At 47.6% G+C, this 19,925-nt stretch overlaps 1 protein-coding gene across 1 annotated transcript in view; it reads left to right on the top strand.

Annotated features, from left to right (window-relative positions):
- Positions 1 to 19,925, top strand: part of TMEM131 (transmembrane protein 131) — a 105,011-nt gene that overhangs the window by 77,749 nt on the left and 7,337 nt on the right. Inside the window, exons 27-37 of the mRNA XM_038760122.1 lie at positions 295 to 431; positions 1,123 to 1,265; positions 3,148 to 3,334; positions 3,976 to 4,161; positions 6,176 to 6,334; positions 7,364 to 7,941; positions 12,411 to 12,592; positions 15,641 to 15,771; positions 17,163 to 17,287; positions 17,480 to 17,638; positions 18,668 to 18,833. Of these exons, the coding sequence (XP_038616050.1) occupies positions 295 to 431; positions 1,123 to 1,265; positions 3,148 to 3,334; positions 3,976 to 4,161; positions 6,176 to 6,334; positions 7,364 to 7,941; positions 12,411 to 12,592; positions 15,641 to 15,771; positions 17,163 to 17,287; positions 17,480 to 17,638; positions 18,668 to 18,833 (2,153 nt within the window). The remainder of the gene's footprint in view (positions 1 to 294; positions 432 to 1,122; positions 1,266 to 3,147; positions 3,335 to 3,975; positions 4,162 to 6,175; positions 6,335 to 7,363; positions 7,942 to 12,410; positions 12,593 to 15,640; positions 15,772 to 17,162; positions 17,288 to 17,479; positions 17,639 to 18,667; positions 18,834 to 19,925) is intronic.

The raw sequence follows: 19,925 nt of genomic DNA on the forward strand, positions 1-19,925 counted from the left end.
GGTTCAAAATGTACTGTGTATCTCCCCAAATACTGGAGAAAATCAGGAGTGCTTTCAATGTGGTATTCAGATTCCAAACATTATAAAATTCCCTCTCTTGGGATTATAAGATTTTTGGGGAATGTCCTGATAGTCATTTAAATATTGATTAGCCTGAAACACATGAAGGTAAACTAAAAATGATTTTTCCCATACAAAACATCGTTGAAGCCTTTGCCCTTTCACCTCGCTTTCACCCTAGTGATTTTTAAATTTTTTTTTCCTTTTTTTTTTTCTCAAATTCATCCATTGCAGAGTACACCTGGATTTTCGCCAGGCTCCTCTCGGCACTCAATTTTGCATATGGTTTTAAAACCAGGAGAAAAGAAGGCTGTCAAAGTAAAGTTTACTCCACTTCTCAACAAAACCGTTTCTTCCCTAATCATCATCAGGTACGTCTATGCTGATTTGACCCACAGTATGAGCAGAGAGAGATGGGTGAGGAGTCACTAAATCCATTCAAACCTGCAGATTAGGAAGCAGGTCACAGATTCACTTTTTTTTTTTTAACAATCCATAGAACAAAGCCTAGTTAATCATAAAGCTTTCATTCTTTCTACCATTTGAGCCAATTCAATTCCCTTTATGTGTGTTACATATAATAATAATATATGATGGTATTTATTAAGCGTTTACTATGTGCAAAGCACTGTTCTAAGTGCTGGGGAGGTTACAAGGTGATCAGGTTGTCCCACGTGGGGCTCACAGGCTTAATCCCCATTTTACAGATGAGGTAACTGAGGCACGGAGAAGTGAAGTGACTTGCCCAGAGTCACACAGCTGACAACTGGCAGGGCCGGGATTTGAACCCATGACCTCTGACTCCAAAGCCCGCGCTCTTTCCACTGAGCCATGCTGCTTCTCTAACTAATCAGGATCTCCCTAATCTCCCCGTGACCTTTGCAAATTAAATTCATATAGGCCAAATTAGAGCATATAAAGCTTGAATTTGCTCCTTTGACATCTGCGCATTTATTTTCTCCTTTCTGACATGCACGTCTTAACTCCAGTATTTGTGAAAAGTGGCACAGGGCCGGGGATGGTCTCTAAGTTGACGGAATTTCTCACTCATTTTTTGCCTAGAAATAACTTGACCGTGATGGATGTCCTAATGGTACAGGGGCAAGGCGCGACCGAGAACCTGAGGGTAGCTGGAAAGGCCCCGGGGCCGGGAAGCTCTTTACGGTTTAAGATCACAGAAGCATCATTGAAGGATTGTTCAGACAGTGAGTGTTCGAGGGACACGTGGCTGCCTTGATTCCAAGTCAGTTCCTACTTGGTTACACCCCTGACGCAGTGGTTCATAAAGCGGGCTCAATATTACGTTTTCATCTTTGTAAGTACGTGAAAGATACTAAAGAGATGGATGTCCCCTGCTCTGAACCACCTTTGCTCTCGCTAGTTGAAAGACGGCTTCCCGCACTACGTCTGTGTCAAAGTCCCAAAGGCCAGCCTGAGAAACCCTAGAACATCCCAGTGCCCCGGGACACAGAAGCAGCATTAGTAGCCTTCAGGGTTCTGCTCCCCGTACCCTCTGCCAACCCCTCCCTCCTGCTTTGATTCAATTAATTAATTAATGATGGTATTTGTTAGCATTTCACTATGTGCCAAGTACTGTTTTAAGCACGGGGGTGGATGCAAGTAAATCAGATACTCTTCCAAGCACTTAGTACAGTGCTCTGCACACAGTAAGCACTCAGCGTACATCCTGTTGCTTGCAAAAACCTGTTCTCAGGTCTGGCTTGGCCTAGTCGACCGGACACCTGGTCAGGGTGCGTCACCTGTGAATCAGGAAGAATCAGGCCCTGTGCTTGCCCTTCCCCCTCTGACTGACCAATGGAAGACCACCCCCATTTTCTAGGTCTGGCCTGAGCCCAGAAGGGTTGAGCTTAGGCAAGCTGACGTGCCCCGAATCTGACCTCCACACCCCATTAGTGACCCTACAGCCTCCACTTACCGATAGGTAGCTCATTGGGGTCCTTCCTGGCCTTCTTGGGGTGCTGCTCCCCTCTTCCAGCTCCCCCTCCCTGCAGTAGGAAGTTGAGCCTGACCCTGTGCCCTAACTGCAGTTGCTCAAAAGCAAAACCACAGTCAAACAAAATAAGGCGTCAGCTCGATGCTTGCAAACACTGTCTTTCTGAATTTTGCCTACAAGTCGAGCGTCCTTTTCCAGAAGCCCTTAGAGAAGCACGCACCCAGTCCAGGCAACTTCCGGTCTCCGGTACAGATGCGTAACTCCACAGTTCGGTAGTCGTCCAAGTGTCTAGGGTCCAAACTACCCCCTTTGTCATGTCCCTAAAATCTCCAGTCTCCAGGAACGTTGCAAATATAGGGCAGCCCCACTTTTCCCACTCGAAAATAATATTGAAGCAAGTCCTCAAAACCAACCTGGTGATGTGTTATCCAAACTCTCCTCCACTCCATTTTTCCCCCCCGTTTCATAAAAGTGGCCTTGAATCTGGTCTCACTTGGTCAAGTGTCAAGTAGCTGGCCCCGCCTGGGACAGTCCATTGGCCCATGTTCATTCCAACGCAGACTTCAGGCCAAGCTTATAAAATCATCCTTAAGGCCCCACTGCTTACGTTGATTTCCCAATTCCAGCACGTGATACTGCCCCAACTGGGCCTCCCTTTCTTGGCATGGTTTTTGTCGAAATTCCCAGCACCCCACAAAAGTGGCTCAGAGTTGGGCTGAAAGAAACATCTGTTGCCTGAAATCTGGCTATTTATTTCAGCTCTGCAAATGGGAAAACTGGCCTCAGGCAGAGCTTTCTCACTTCGACTTCGTCACCCAGTAATTCAGCATCGTAGTCTACCCTAAAGCAGAATCGGTCTTTGGAGAGAGTCACTGTGTCCGCTTTCTAGTTGACAATGCTACCGGGCCACTGGCAGCATTTTGCATGTACTGTCGTTTACAGTGTTTTATCAGTGGTATTTATATAGCGCTCACCATGTGCAGGGCATTATACTAAGTGCGTGGGAGAGAGATGGTAGACACATTCCCTGCCCACAAGGAGCTTCTAGTCTAGAGGATAAGTGAAGGGCTCAGTTACGGGGGATGAGGCCTGGGGTCTGAGGCATCGTACTAATACTCTATCTAAATGTTTAGAACTAAAATTAAGAGAGCCCAATTTCACATTGAAAAGAACGTTTAAAGTGGAGAACGTTGGGCAGCTTCCAGTAACCGTGAAGTCTATTGAAATCAGTGGATACACCTGTGAAGGATATGGATTTAAAGTGGCCAACTGTCAAGAATTTGCCCTAGATGCCAGTGCCTCAAAAGAGATTGTCATCTTGTAAGTAATTTGGGTGCGTCAGACACCGATCTTCGCATTCACCTCCCCGAGGTTGCATGTCCCCAACCCCTTTCTCTAATCGTTAGTATTGTTTCACCACCTTTGTCTGTGCTAAATGTTGGGCGCTTCCTTTCTTTCTTCAAGTCTTAGAAAAAATTGAGATGAGCATCCAGAATCTATGCATCATCATCATCATCAATTGTATTTATTGAGCACTTACTATGTGCAGAGCACTGTACTAAGCGCTTGGGAAGTACAAATTGGCAACATATAGAGACAGTCGCTACCCAACAGTGGGCTCACAGTCTAAAAGGATCTAATGAACGGCTTTCGGTATCCTCCGGAAAACCCTCAGTTTGTAAGAGCTGTGGCTGGTTAGCCAGTGGATCACCTGTCTCGCTTCTAAATTCTAGTTTCTGAATTGGGACCGATAGCTAGCTGAATAGACAGATGCGTCGACGGCAGAACGTTATCTCTGCTTCAGATTTCTCCTCGTCAGCGTAGTTCTGGGCCTTAATGATGTCTGTCCTTTCCGAACCTACCCAGCTTATTGCATTTTGTTATGAAGAATCTGATCACTTCCTTGTGAAAAGACACAGAGGTTCCCCTTCTGTAATAGTTTTTGAATCGTTCTTTTTTAGGTTTACACCAGACTTCACAGCCTCCAGAGTCATCCGCGAACTCAAGTTCATTACAGCAGGTGGCTCCGAATTTCTGTTCGTTTTGAACGCTTCCCTTCCATATCATATGTTAGCAACCTGTGCGGAAGCCCTGCCCAGACCCAATTGGGAGTTGGCGTTGTACATAATCATCTCAGGGATGATGAGGTATGTTTTGTACTCTTAGTAATAATGATGATATTACTGAAGCAGCATGGCATAGTGGTGAGAGCCCGGGCCTGGGACTTAGGCGGCCATGGGTTCTAATCTCGGCTCCGCCACTTGTCTGCTATGTGACCTTGGGCTAGCCACTTCACTCTGGGCCTCAATTCCCTCATTTGGAAAGTGGGGATGAAGACTGAGCTCTGGGGTGGATACAGGCAAATCGGGTCGGACACAGTCCCTGTCCCACTTGGGGCTCGCAGTCTCAATCCCCATTTTACAGCTGAGGTAACGTTCACAACGTTTCTAAAATGTGCCCTTTCCCTGCCATCTAAACTGCTACCATGTTAGCACAATCACTCATCCTATCCTGCCTGAATAGGATGCATCAGCCTCCTTTTCTGACCTCCCAGCCTCCTGTCTATCCTCACTCCAGTCCATTCTTCACTCTGCCGCCCGGATCGTTTTCCTACAGAAACCTTCAGGACATGTGACCCCACTCCTCCAAAAAACTTCAGTGGTCACCCATCCCCATCTCTGCATCAGACAAAAACTCCTCACCATTGGCTTAAAGCAGTCCACCACCTTGCCCCCTCCTACCTCACCTCTCTGCTCTCCAACAACCCAGCCCACACACTTCACTCCTGTAGTGCTAACCTTCTCACTTGTGCCTCGGTCTCACCTGACTCGCCACCGACCCCTGGCCCACGTCCTGCTTCTGCCCTGGAACGCCTTCCCTCATCAATCCAAATAACAATTACTCTCCCCGCTTTCAAAGCCTTATTGAAGGCACATCTCCTCCAAGAAGCCGTCCCAGACTAGGCCCCCCCCCACCCTTTCCTCTTCTCCCACTCCCTTCTGTGTCACCCTGACTTGCTCCCTTTATTCTTCCCTCCTCCTAGCCCCACAGCACTTATGTCCATATCTGTCATTTATTTATTTGTTTTGATGTCAATCTCCCCACTTTTAGACTGTAAACTCGCTGTGGGCAGGGACTGTGTCCGTTTATTTTTGCATTATGCTTTCCCAAGTGCGTAGTAAAGTGTTCTGCACACAGTATGTGCTTGATAAATAAGATTGAATGAATGAATGAAATAAATATTGAGTGCTTACTGTGTGCAGAGCACTGTGATAAGCCCCTGGGAGAGTACAGTACAACAGAGCTACTCACAAGGAGCTTCCAGTCTAGAGGGGGGACCGACGTTAATATGAATAATAAAAGTAAGGTTATGAACATGAGTGGTGATGATGATGGTGTTTGTTAAGCGCTTACTATGCACCAGGCACTGTTCTAAGCTCTGGGGTAGATACAAGGTTAACAGGTTGTCCCACATGGGGCTCACATTCTTAATCCCCATTTTACAGATGAGATAACTGAGGCACAGACTGGATATCCACGCACCCAAGCTCCTCACTGCTGTGGGGGCGGGCGCGGAACATGGTAGACTATGTCTTGAGCACTCTTAAGTGCTGGCAGAGGTACAAGTTAATCAGATCAGACACAGTCCCTGTCTCACATGGTACTCACATGGTAGGAGGGAGGGTAGGTATTGAATTCCCATTTTACAGTTGAGGAAACCGCTGCACAGAGAAGTTAAGTGATTGCTCAAGGTCACACAGCAGACAGGTGGCAGAGTTGGGATTAGAACGCAGTTTCTCTGATTCCCAGGCCCATGTTCCCTCCACCAGGCCATGCTGAAGTGCTTACAAGGAGGGAAAAACACCGAATATCACCATCTCCTTGAAAGAAGAATAATCTCAAGAAGGAAGAATTTCTTCAACACCTCTAATATTGAGAGTGGCTTCTTTATCCTTTAAGCTTTGTATTTTCTACTCCAGACCACCCCTCCTTCCCCCCCACCACTCCCAAAAAAGCCTGCTACATGGACATTTGACTTCTTTTTTTAAAGTACAAGTCGATTGGTTTGCTATCAAGGAAAAAAATGCCTTAAGTGACTGCAACGGTCAATTCCATTGCCCTGCAGACGAATGATGATTTTCTAACCTCTGTCCCTGACAGCATGCTGTTTCTCTTGGTAATTGGCTCCGCTTATTTGGAAGCTCAAGGAATTTGGGAGCCATTTCGGAGGCGCCTATCCTACGAGGCGGCAAACCCTCCATTCGATGTGGGAAGACCATTTGATCTCAGGAGAATCGTTGGTATTTCATCTGACACAAAGTAAGTATAGACAGCCTTGTGGGCATCTGAGGCTTTGCTTGAGGAAGATGCAAGTTTTTATTTTGTTTTTCCTCCTAGTAAACATTAAGCAGATAGCTAGGAGGTAGCAGGACGGTTCCCTCATTTGTATTTTCAAAGTAGTAGGGGAATGGGTTGAGAAGCAGCGTGTGGAAAGAGCACGGGCTTTGGAGTCAGAGGTCATGGGTTCAAATCCCGGCTCTGCCAATTGTCAGCTGTGTGACTTTGGGCAAGTCACTTCACTTTTCTGGGCCTCAGTTACCTCATCTGTAAAATGGGGATTAAGACTGTGAGCCCCCGTGGGACAACCTGATCACCTTGTAACCTCCCCAGCACTTAGAACAGTGCTTTGCACATAGTAAGTGTTTAATAAATGCCATTAAAAAAAAGTGTCCTCTGAAGGGCTCCATTGTGATAATGCTGACACACAAAATAGTATTGCGTATTAACTCAGAATTTGCACATGCTTAGACAGAAAGATCCCCACTTCAAGTGGGGCTAGTATCAGAGGGGAGTTTGCTAATGATGGTAACAATTATGGTATTGTGCACTTACTGTGCACAAAGCATTGTACAAAATGCTATACAAATGAGGGTGGGCACAGTCTGTGTCCCATATGGGGCTCACAGTCTAAGCAGGAGGGCATAGGATTTAATCTCCATTTTGTTCATTGTCATATTTATTGAGCACTTACTGTGCACAAAGCACTGTACTAAATGCTTGGGAGAGTACAATATAACAACAATCCATTTTATAGGTTAGGAAACTGAGGCACAGAGAAGTGAAGCGACCGGCCCAGGGTCACGCAAGTGGCAGAGGCCGGATTAGAGCCCAGGCCCTCTGCCTCCCAGACCCTTGGTCTTTCTACTACGCCCTGCTGCTTCGCAGAGAACCTTTTTGAACATAAGGCCTGTCCACGTCGTGTTCCTGGTATCAGCTAGAAGTGATTTGACTATGGTACCTGCAGTGAGTGAAGTGGGAGAACTGAATTGGTATCTGTTTTGCTTTCAGCTTGAACGCCCCGGGATCTGAGCCCAACTCCGGGTCCGGGCGAGGGATCTGTGGAGCGGGAGTCTCCTCGGGCCGGTCCACGTCGGGAAGCCAGCGGCAGTTCAACCCGACAACACACCTGCACGGCGGGAGGAGCTCAGCCGAGGCGGAACCCACCAGATCCAAAGTGAATGCCAATGCTGCCAGCAGGGCCTCCTCTCAGGCGGCCTCCAGCCAGCCCGCCGGCAGAGCCGGGGCCCAGGGCCTGGACCCCAGTCCGGCCCCCCAGAGCCACCCAGCCGGCAAAAAATCCAAAGGAGCCAGGCAGAGCCAACCGCACGCTCCAGTGCTGCTGGAACACACCCCGTCTCCACCCCCGGGGCCCCTGCTTCAAGAGGCCCAGGTGGAACATTCCTTGCCCCCCTCACCACCCTTGAGCCAGGCCCACCACGAATACCCTGTCAGTGCCCGGCACAACTCGGAGGACTCGGATTTCAACCGCATTAAGGAGGCCATGGACAAAGACTATCATCACCCCGAGCCCCCAGCCCTAGATGTGTTTACAGAGCAACCGCCATCTCCGGCATCCAAAAACAAAGGTAATCCCGAGTGATAACCGGGCAGGATTTAAGAAGCCGTCACAGTGGCATTCAGACTGATCACCGCTGGGATGGCGTCCGTCTCTGAAGCCGTGAGAGTTAGCAGGAGAGAGGGAGGGGTGGGGAGAGTAAGGTGGGAAACCTGAACTTCAAGCCCCAGTAATGTAGAGCGTTAACTGTATGCCACCCGTTCTTCAGCCTGGAAGTCCTAAGGTCAGCAAGAGCCTCTTGGGGCCCTGGGAGGGCAAGCTGAGGGTTTTAGCCAGAGCGGTCCAATTCTGGAGACACAGAAGTATCTCCAGAATTGTGCTGGAGGGCTGGACGTAACTGAGAAGGTGGGGGATTCAGTGGGGAAGACTTCCTGAAGTTGAGAGCTCTTCCGAAGGACTTTGAAGCAGGAGAATGCGTTGGGAAGAGCAAAAAGTGGAAGTCTAGGTGGATTTGGAGAAGAGGGAGACAGCTGGTAGCCACCTCTGAAGCTCAAGTTCTGGAGTTCTACCTTGGGTAGAAGCTTTTAAGAGAATCCATGGGGGTGTGAGGAGGGGAGTGAGTCACCATCTTAGTTGACTTGAGCAGTTGTAAAAGTTTGAGGTCTGGGAATTGAGCAGGATTTGATGAGAGAGTGGTGAGGGCTGCTTATATACTGTGGTTTCTCTGCTATCGAGGAAGAACAGTAGGATGTGCTGAAAAAATCTGGGAGGTAAATGAGAGAAGCTTGTGTACTCGCGTGCTGACAAGGCTGACGGCATGTGGTCAAGGTTGTAAAGATAAGATGGAGGAAAGAAGGTATGGAATTTAAAGTGAACTATATCAAGTTTAAAGTGCGTTAAGACCGGGGGAAATTCGAGGTTAAGCTATGGAGCCAGAAGCCCTTTTTCTGCCTTGAGCTTCTCTGGCTGTATTTAATGGGGGGCAGGAGAAGAAGGGGTTTCTGCTCTTTTCAGTTGCCCCAAAGAGACCGTCTCCCCCAAACCCTGCAACGGTGATGGCAGAGATAGTACCTTCTGGGCAATGGATCCTTAAAATGAATGTCGTGCCAAATTTTAGTCAGTTGTGCCTGCACCAGGAATACAGCTCCGTGATGGAGGCTGCAGCATCCTTTTGGCAAGTTGGCAGCGATCTCCCCTTTTCCCTCTTGACTGTCAAAAGGAGAATCAGGTGCTCCCAGTGATATAGAAGTGGCAGGGTGTAGCGGAGAGAGCCCGGGCCTGGGAGTCAGAAGATCATGGGTTCTAATCCCGGCCCCACCACTTGTCTGCTGTGTGACCTGGGCAAGTCACTTCTCTATGCCTCAGTTACCTCATCTGGAAAAGTGGGGATTGAAACTGTGAGCCCCACGTGGGACAGGGGCTGTGGCCAACCCAATTTGCTTGTGTCCACCCTAGTGCTTAGTACAGTGCCTGGCACAGAGTAGGCGCTTAAGCAGTACCATTATTATTGTGTAGTGTGGGCACCAGCAGGATTTCCTGATACTGACCACATCAGCAGGGCCCCAGGAATGAATGGGAGAAGTGTATGCCGAGGCCCCAGAGGGAGCTGCGGGGGTCGGCTGTCTGGGTTTGTGGCATTAAGACCCTGCAGGGCCAGAGAAGGGTGTCATTCATTCATTCATTCATTCATTCATTCATTTGTATTTACTGAGTGCTTACTTTGTGCAGAGCACTGTACTAAGCGCTTGAGAAGTACAAGTTGTCATCATAGGCTCCCCAGGGCTCCTTCCACCCAAGTAGGAACATGAAGCAACATGGTCTAATGGAAAGAGCGTGGGTCTGGGAGTCAGAGGACCTGGGTTCTAATCCCACATCTGCAGACTGTTTGCTGTGTGACCATGGGCAAGTCACGTCCCTTATCTATGCCTCAGTTCTCCTGTTCTCCCCCCTACCTAGACTGCGAGCTCCGTGTGGGTCAGGGATTTGTTATGCACTTACTGTGTGCCAAGTACTGTACTAAGCACTTGGGAGGACACAAGCAAATCGGGTTGTACACAGTCCCTGCCCACGTGGAGCTCACAGTCTCAATCCCCTTTTTCCAGATGAGGGAACTGAGGCCCAGGGAAGTGAAGTGACTTGTCCAAGGTCACAAAGCAGACACGTAGCAGGGCTGGGATTAGAACCTGGGTCCTTCTGACTCCCAGGCCCGGGCTCTATGCACTAGGAGAAGCAGCCAAGGGCTTCTTGGGAGATGTGATTTTAGTAGGGCTTTGTCGGGAGTGTAGCGGTCTAGCCGAGAATGTGGCACGGCAAATTGGTTGGGTTAAGGGAATGAAGCGTGAGAGCTGAGGTGTGGGGGGCGGAGGAGTGAGATTCAGGAGCGGGGAGAGCTGATTGAATGCCCTAAAACTGATGGTCTGGAGTTACTGCTCAATGAGGAGAGGAATAGACAACCTCTAGAGGGTTTGAGACCCGAGGAGTACACAAAAATCTTTTGGAAAATTGATCCAGGCAGCAAAGGAACTGAGCTGAACTAGGGCCAAAGGGGCCTGGAGGCCTGCAAGGTGGCTAATGGAGTAGTAGAGTTGGGAAATGACAAGTCCTTGGGGCCAGCATGGTGGCCGTTTGGATGGAAAGATCTCACTGCTGGAGATGTAAATCCTGGCCGTTCGGTGACTGAAAATGAAAAATGAGTTGAGAGTAGGGCCAAGTACCTATCCTGGCATTAGTGTAGAAAAACTAGAGGCTCCAATTCTGTTTGGGGACAGCCCGCGTATATGGCAGTCATCCATGGTTTCTGTGCCTCTTTACCACTATTCCAGCATTGTCTGTCTAAAGTTATTTACTGTGGGAACAGTGAGTTCTGACAAATTGTGATAACGGTTTAGCTAAGGACGTAGAGTGTCTCGAGGCTTAGTCGTACTTAATATTACCTGTTCTCTAAAGGGAAGTCTTAGTGTAGCAGCTAGTTGCTGCGGGAATTTACTGGAGAGCATAAATTCCAAGTTCTGAGATGGAGCCATTTAGGATTCTGGGATTTGTAAATACTACCCAAGTAAACAGTCTGGGACTGTGCCAGTTCAACACTTTATTTGTGCAGAACATTGGGAAAAATAGACACCATTCTGCATGCCTTGGTCTTCAAACGCTTACTGCATACAGAGCACTGTACTGAACACTTCAGAGAGTACAGTATAACAGTCGGTAGGTGTGTTCCCTGCCCACAGTAAGCTTGCAGACTTGGTGGGGAGACAGACATTAATAATGCAGAAAAATTACAGATATATACACAAGGGCTATGGGGCTGAGGGAGGGGTGAATAAAGAAAGCAAATCTAAGTGCAAGGGTGACACAGAAGCGAATGGGAGAAGAGGAGATGAACGCTTAGTCAGGGAAGGCCTCTTGGAGGAGATATGCTTTTAGTAAGGTTTTGAAGATGGAGAGAGTGATAGTCTGTCAGGTATGAAGAGGGAAGGCATTCCTGGCCAGAGAATGAGAATTTGGTGACAGGATAGACAAGATTGAGGTATAGCGAGTAGGTTGGCATTAGAGGAGGCAGGTGTGCAGGCTGGGTTGTAGTAGGAGAGCAGCAAGGTGAGGTAGGAGGGGCCAAGGTGAGAGTTCTTTAAAGCCGATAGTTTTGGGGTTCTGTTCGGTGCAGAGGTGGATGGGCAACCACCGGAGATGCTTGAGGAGTCGGGACACATGGACTGAATGATTTTGTAGAAAAAATGATCCGGGCAGCAGGGTGAAGTATGGACTGGAGAGCAGAGAGACAGGAGGCAGGGAGGTCAGCAAAGAAGCTGATGTAGTAACCAAGGTGGGATAGGAGAAGCACTTGAATTAGCATGGTAGCACTTTGGTAGGAGAGGAAAGGGCTGATTTTTGCGATGAGACAGTTGAACTGACAGGATTTAGTGACAGATTGAATATGTGGGAGATGAGTGGAGGATAATGCCAAAGTTACAGGCTTGTGAGAGAGGGAGGATGGTGGTACTGGTTCTAGTGATGGGAATGTCACGGGGAGAATAGGGTTTGGGCGGAAAGATAAGGAGCTCTGGTTTGGGCATGTGGAGTTAAGCATCTAGGCATTTACTGGAAATCAGCAACCCTTCACTTGAAGCTCTGAAGGTGGTTCACAAAAATTTCCAGTAAATGCCTTTTTGTCATTTATCAGGTTCAGGCTAAATGGTGTACAGTTTTGACTTTATATGTGGAACATTTCCTGTTTTAAAATAGGTTTAAGAACAAAATCTACACAAGTCTCTTAGGGAAGGGCCTAGTAAATCCTAATTCTCCTACGGCCAAGATCTCATCCCGAAGTTGATGTTCTGTGTTCCCCAGCTAAGTGGGTTTTTTGGGGTTTTTTTAAAAACAGCTTCCCCCTTCAGAAAAATTGGAGATATCCTAGGTGGGTGGGTAGTTTCTGGATCAAAACTCTGCTCGTAGTTTGGAAGACTTTGGCTAAAGGGGACTGCCATATCTCTCTGGTCCTGAAATACAGCCGCTCACCATCCGGAATCACGTTTTGCTCCGCAGGGAAAGGGAAACCACTTCCACGCAAGGGCAGAGTCCAGAAGAAACAGGACGAGAAGGAAAAGGAGAAAAGAGTAAAGGGAAAACCTCAGGAGGATGAATCGAAAGACCCGTTGGCTGATGATGACAGTTCTTCAACCACTACAGAAACCTCAAATCCTGATACAGAACCACTTCTGAAAGAGGTAGAAAGCAATACTGGGGTCTTCCGTACTTGGAGTGTTTTTTTGAGAAATTGGTTGATAGCTTAGTTGACCTGCTCTGTCTCCTAACGCTGAAATGGACCAAAGATGGAGCCAACTACAGCAGCCCATCTTACCCACAATGCTCTGGGGGCAAAGCTAAATGCTTCACACTGTTGTTTCCCATCCCAAAGGAAACTGGCAATTATGCTCACACAAGCTGTTTTCATCCCTTTCATCTTCATCGTTCTTCTAGATCCTCTCCACTCTACTCTTTTCCAGTGTCTATTCAGTGTATGATTTAGTAGAAGGTTTAACGGTGTCTTACATCTTAAATGCTTTAGTCTTCTTGGAGTACATGAGACTGCATTCCCTGTTTTTAAATAAAGCACTGCACTGCAGCCTGATATGGATTATTATCATGGTACTTGTCAAGCGCTTACTTTGTGCCAAGCACTGAATTAAGCTCTGGGATAGATAGAATCACGTTTGAACACAGTCCCTGTCCCACATGGGTCTCAGAGTTTAAGAAGGAGGGAGTAGGATTTTTATCCCCCTTTTATAGATGAGGAAACCAAGGCACAAAGCAATTAAGTGACTTGCTGAAGGTTTCACAGCAGGCAGCTGTGGAGTCGGGACTAAAACCCAGGTCCTCTGACTCGTAGGTCTGTGGTCTCTCCACCAGGCCATGCTGTTTCTCTTAACACAGCTTTGGGGTCCATTTTGGCTCTGATCTCTTTCTGCCGTGCCTAGCTTGCCTTTTCCTGATTTTTGGCCCTAAGTGCACAGCCTCTGTCACTTGTCCTATTAAATGTCACATAATTTTCACTGAGGGGTCCCTGAGCCAGCTGTGTGTACATCTAACATGAGAAGCAGTGTGGCTTAGTGGAAAGAGCCCGGGCTTGGGAGTCAGAGGTCATGGGTTCTAATCCCGGCTCCCCCACATGTCTGCTGTGTGACCTTGGGCAAGTCACTTAACTTCTCTTAGCCTGTTAACTCATCTGCAAAATGGGGATGAAGACTGTGAGCCCTACGTGGGACAACCTGATCACCTTGTATCCCCCTCCTCCCCCCAGTGCTTGGAACAGTGCTTTGCATAGTAAGCGTTTAACAAATGCCATTATCATTATTATTATTATCTAACATATTGTGACCAAAGCTGTATGATTAGAGACAGGATCGAAATATGAATCTGGGTCCCAAGGTAACAAAATAGTAGTCCAGCTTGGCTCCTGTCCACTGGTCACTGGAGACCAGAGTTGCCTCTCTTATCCCTAAAATAAGGCAGAGATATGTTGGGTGTGTGTATAAAGTGCTTTGAGAATCCATCCCGGCCCTCCAAAATATATATTTCTGTTTATAAAAGTCAGGAGGATGAGAAGAAATGAGAACGTGCTGCAATTAGACTTCTGTTCTTGTCCATTTTTTTTCTTCCCCCCGCTAGAAAACATTAAACTGACCTTTTGTGGCCTTTAATTCCCTTCCGGAATGAATTGATATGAATGCCCTAAATTAGATTCCAAGTTGCAAGACTTGTAGCAAGAGAAATATGGCCAACAATTGATCAACCAGTAGTATTTGAGTACCTGCAGTGTGCAAAGGAGTCTACTAAGCACTTGGGAGAGCACATCGGATATTTTAGGCATGGTCCCGATCCTCAAGGAAGTTCCCTTATCTGCGATAATCATGGAACTTTCAGATAGGAGGGAAAAGGGTTATTTGCCTGAGTTGATGCTTAAGTAATAGAATATAAAGTTAAGCACCCAATTTCTGTGGTAAGTCCTGAAATGCTGGAGAGGCAGTTTGGGAAGATTAGAAGCCATTTGTGGAAGGTCTCCTAGAGGAGATGTAATTTCAGAAGGACTTTGAATAGGGGAAGGGCTGTGATCTGTCAAATTTGAAGTGGGAGGGCATTTCAGGAAGGGAGCAAGGTGTGAGCAGAGGCCAACTGTGGGAGAGATGAAGAGAGTAGGTGAGTAAGCTTGGCTTGAGAGAAGCAAAAAGCTCGAGCTGAGGTACGGGTAGGGGAGAAGAGGGTATATGTAGAAGGGAAAGAGCCGATTGGGTGTTTTAAAGCGAGTCGTTAGAAGTTTTCCCTGACCTGAAAAGGAATGGGTAACCACCTGAGGGTTTTGAGGAGTGGGGGAAGAGCATCATCGTAGAAGAATGGTCCGGGCAACAGAACGAAGTATAGTGTGGCAAGGGAAACCAGTGAGAGGCTGATCTGGCCCCAGCATGCTGGCCATTTGGTTGGAGAGGAAGGACTGGATCTTGGAAAGTTTGTGGAGGAAGAATCAAAATAACTTGGTGACAAACCGAATCTGAGGGAAGGGATCCAAGAAAACCAGGACCGTAGACTTTAGAGACACGAAAGGGTGTTGTTGTTGCCAATTGTGAGAGGAAAATTAGGTAGTGGAGAGGATTTGGGAGAGAAAATGAGACGTTCAGTCATGGACTTTTAGCTTGAAATGCCGCCTGGGAGTCAGAAGGTCTTGGCTTCTAATCCCGGCTCTGCCACTTGTCTGCTGTGTGACCTTGGACGAATGCTCTGCCACTTGTCTGCTGTGTGACCTTGAACAAATCAGTTCATTTCTTTGGGCTTCAGTTACCTCATCTGTAAAATGGGGATTGAGACTGTGAGGCCCTTGTGGGACAGGGACTGTGTCCAACCCAATTTGCTTGCATCCACCCCAGCGCTTAGTGCAGTGCCCGGCACATAGTAAGCACTTAAAAAATACCATTATTTTTATTACAAAGGGAAGAGAAGCTGTTGGCAATCGTCCTCCCACCTCAGGCTTCCTTGACATGGTCCCTGCCCTACATTTCCTCCCCATGAGTGGCCATTAGCCTTCCTTTGTGGCTCTCAGAGCGAGAGAAAAGGCAGTTGGGAAAGAGAGTAGTCGCAGTCCTAGTGTAGGTGGCCACCCGCCGCTAAGTATGCTGACCTTTTCTGATCGGTCAGTGTCCTCTCCCCTGGCTGCAGTAAAGAACACCTGAACTGCCAGTTTTAATGGACCCTCGTCAGGTCATTCTCCACAAACTGTCTTGCAGGATGCTGAGAAGCAGAAGGGAAAGCAAGCCATGCCGGAAAAACTTGAAGGCGAAACGTTTCAAGTAAAGCAGAAAAGCAAAAAGCTCGTTGCCAACGTCAAGAAAGAAACCCCCAACGACATAAAGTCCAGGTGAGCATCGAGAGCGACCTTTTCCTACAGAGGAGAGAGCAGAGTAGAAGTTCAGCACTTGGTAGGCAGGAGCCATCGATCATTCCTGGCTCAGCACCCCAGACAGGCCAGGAAAGTGCAACAGAAGGCAGGGTGAAATTTCTGGTCCCGTGGCCTAGTGCTCTGCACTCTGTTTTGGGAAAATTTCCTGTGACATCTGTCTTCCGGGGTGAACTTGGGATATACTGAAGAAGTTGAACAGACTCTGGAGTGAATAATAATAATAGTCATATTTGTTAAGCACTGGCTATGTACTAAGCACTGGGATAGATAGTAGATAATCAAGTCAGATGCAGCCCCACAGGGGGCTCACAGCCTAAACAGGGAGAGCATATGGGGGTTTAATCCTCATCTTAGAAATAAGGAAGCTTAGGCACAGAAGTTAGGTAACTTGTCCAAGGTCACACAGCAGGCCAAGCAGCAACCTGGGATTAGAACCCATGCCTCCTGACTCCTCGGCCTCTACTTTTTCCATTAGGTCTCACTGGTTCTCTCAATCCCAGGTCTAGTTTCCCCACTTCTTGAGCCACCTGCAAAGGGCAATCTTGTTGTGGGTAGGGGCCAGAAGGTGGAAATGGAGAATGGAAAAATTTAAGAAATTAGAGCAAAGACCTCTGTACCCTGGAAATATTTTCCAATTTAAAAGTTCCACGTGTAGTCATCCACAAAGCTCTTCACTTGTTTTTTGTGCAGCAGGCAGTTACAGGAAGGAAGTTTTTACTCATAAAAGTGCAGGCTCAAAGAGAATGTGCTCATTTTCTTTGAAGCTCTTGTGCCCCAGAGTATAACATAATCAAATCCCACCAAACTCTTTAAACTGCCTCTTCTCTGTCGAGTCAGAAATAGTGGTGGAGTCCTCGAAAGATCAGGGATTTTCCTCAACTTGAAAGTCAGATCATTTAGCCAGAATATAAAGCCAGGAGTTTGGCTGTGAGAGCTGAGTGCTGTGGCAGTTTGTTTCCACCCCTTATTTCCCTTTCCATTCCATTCCCCTGGGCTCTTGACTATTACAAGAGCTCTGTCCCTTCAAGTTTTTTAGAAGTCCGCCGGTCCTCTTTTTGTCTCTTTTGGGGTTTAAGTCAAGTGACTAAATAGACTAAATCTCATGCAGCGTGGTAGGGAGATTTAAACCTTGATGTAGCACAATCTGTAACAGAGTGAGAATACTTGATTGGTCTTTGTGGTGTTGGCATTCCATTAGAAAAGAAAGTTCCGGGTATTCCAGTAGACAGACTGCCTTCCAGACTGGTGTTTAAACAGAAACATGTGTACCATCTGGAGGTGGGCTGTTTCAAGTCAAATAAAACTTCTGTCACGCCAGCCTGAATCCGTTTTGCTTGCTTCCGTTTCAGTTCTCTGGAACTCCCTTATACCCCTCCATTGGAAAGCAAACCACGCAAAAATTTCTCAGCCAAGATTCCACTTCAGCACGTATTGTCGAGCGGATCGAAATCCCGGAATCCCCAGAAAGCCCGAGGTATCGTCTCTCTTGGTCCTTCAGAACCGTGGATGTCTGTCTGTTACAGGGGAATATTGGAAACATTTGGAACGGGGAGGCTGCAGGTTTGGACCCGGGAAGGTGGAGATATATATGTTTGTGTGTGTGTGTGTGTGTGTGTTTCAGAGAGCTATACCTCAGTGGGCTAATGGTCACTTGACTTTTGTGCAGGTCAAAATAAATCATCAGTGGACAGCAGGCCGCCAGCACTTCCAAAATTTCTTCCGAGTAGTTCTGCTCAGGAACTCGGCAATACCAGCAGCTCAGAAGGAGAGAAGGACTCGCCCCCACCAGAGTGGGATTCGGTGCCAATTCCTAATGCCGGCAGCTGTGAGTACCCAGACTTCTGTAGGTCATTTTTCCAGAGGTATCGGGGACTTCCGTGGCATTTTAATCCCCTCCGCCCAAAATAAGGTTCAGACTTTTCCTTCATTGCCCTCCCTGGTGTTAGCATATACAGGAGTGAATCAAAAAGTGGCCCACTGTCTACAGATCTCATTGACCTGTGGTCCAGAACTCTATTCTGAAATAATTTCAGTCTAAAGTAATGTATCTGTGGTCCTCTGCTATTGGAATGTAATTCAAGATGAGAAACAGTTTGTAATGACAGGATGAGACCGGGTTTTGTGAAAGTTTCTTAAATTTAATTTAGTCTATTTTTTTAAAAATTGTATTTGTTAAGCCAGGCACTGTCCTAAGTGTTGTGAGGCAATCAAGTTGGACGCAGTCCCTGTCCATGTCACCATCTTAATCCCCATTTACAGATGAGGGAACTGAGACTGAGGCACAGAGGAGTTTCATGACTTGCCTAAGGTCAAACAGCCGATTGGTGGCAGAGCTGAGATTAGAATCCAGGTCCTCCGACTCCCAGGCCCGTGCTCTTTCTACTAGGCCACGCTGCTGCCTGTCTTCTGTTTTACGATAAAGGGAAAATGGAGGAGAATAGGGGAAGGGGAGGGCATGGTGGCAGGGGCTGGGGGCATTGAGGTTGAAGACAGGTAGGTCAAACTCCTCCCCACGGGTTTGGGGAAAGGAGTGATGATTTTGCAGCAGCAGAAAGACCAATGGATTTATTGCCTAGAGCTATCCCACCCAGTCGGCTTTCTCGTTTCCTTCAGCCAAGAGAGACAGCTTAGCCCGCGCCTTGGTCAGTAACCCCCTCTGTGTAACCGGGGCGCGGCGGGCGGTTTCCCCGGTGCTTTAAAAAGCCACAGCAGCGAAGTGCATTACAAACACCCCTTGGTCGTGCCCAAGAAACCAAGCTTTGGGTACGCGTACCCGGGACCTCCCAAGCAAATACCTGCCTGTCGAATCTGGTGCCGAACCTCTGAATGAACCTGGCCTCTTTGGATCTCCTAGCTACCGATAGCCTTTACAAACTGTCTCTGCAAACCCACAACGCAGACCTCTTCTTGAAACAACAACAAACCTCACCAACCACTGCCTCTCCATCTCCACCCCCTGCGCCTTACCCCTTCGGACTGCGGGGGACTTACAGCAATATCGTCAACAGCAGCTCTGGCAAGTAAGTTGGAACTTCTCCTGCCTGATGACACACTCAGAGACCCATCTGCCATTGGGATAATTGGAAGGCTGTTTGGAAATACACCTCCTAGACGTACAGGTGATTTTACTTAGGGGACAACTGAAGTATTGAGGCCAGTTTTCTCGGCCTTTGATATACGAAGGAGCGGGTATGTAATCCCCATTTTATAGATGAAGCAACTGAGGCACTTAGAAGTTAAGTGACTTGCCCAAGGTCACACAGCAGAACAATGTGAAAAATACGCCTTGTGCACTACCGGTGATAAACTAGCACATTATTATTGTTATTGTGGCATTTGTCATGTTCCAGGCACTTATCATGTTCCAGGCACTGTACTAAGCACTGGGATAGATACAAGATAATCCAATTGGACACAGTCCCCGACCCACACGGGACTTACGGTCTTCACCCCCATTTTACAGATGAGGAAACTGAGGCCCAGGGAAGTGAAGTGACTTGCCCGAGACCACACAGCAGACAAATGGCAGAGCCAGGATTAGAACCCAGGTCCTTCTGACTCCCGGGCCTGTGCTGTATCCATTATGCCACGCTGCTTCTCAGGATCAGATTTGTTTTCCAGAATCACAAGGAGGGCTGGGGTAGTTTTACACCGCATTCTGCACCAGAGTTCCCCCGGGCGGCAGTTGAGGCTCAGTTTGTAGAAGCCATTCCCTTGGGGAGCTGGGCAAACAGAAAATGCATGTCGACTCAGAAAAGGTTTGGATCAGTTCACAGACCATAAGGTCACCAGGGAGAAAGGTAGGGAAGTATCCAGAGCATTTTAGGGTTTATATTTGTTTGTTTATTTTTCGGGGGAAAGAGGGAAATAGTCCACCCTATCCATATGGGTGGTTGTCACGTAGCCAATCTTCGGTTAGTTACAGTGTCAGGCTGGGTGAATCAGTCAGTGACCTCCCTGACACTCTCCTGTTCAATCCAGCCATCCCCCACTGGATCAGAATACTGCCATTGTTTTGGCCACTCTTTCTGGCTCTTGGGAACACGTAATACCCTATGGAAAACTATACTCATGTACCATTCTTTCACCTAATGCTATTTTCAGGGAACTAA

The sequence above is a fragment of the Tachyglossus aculeatus genome, chromosome 18 (assembly GCF_015852505.1).
Source record: "Tachyglossus aculeatus isolate mTacAcu1 chromosome 18, mTacAcu1.pri, whole genome shotgun sequence".
Classification (NCBI taxonomy): Eukaryota; Metazoa; Chordata; class Mammalia; order Monotremata; family Tachyglossidae; genus Tachyglossus; species Tachyglossus aculeatus.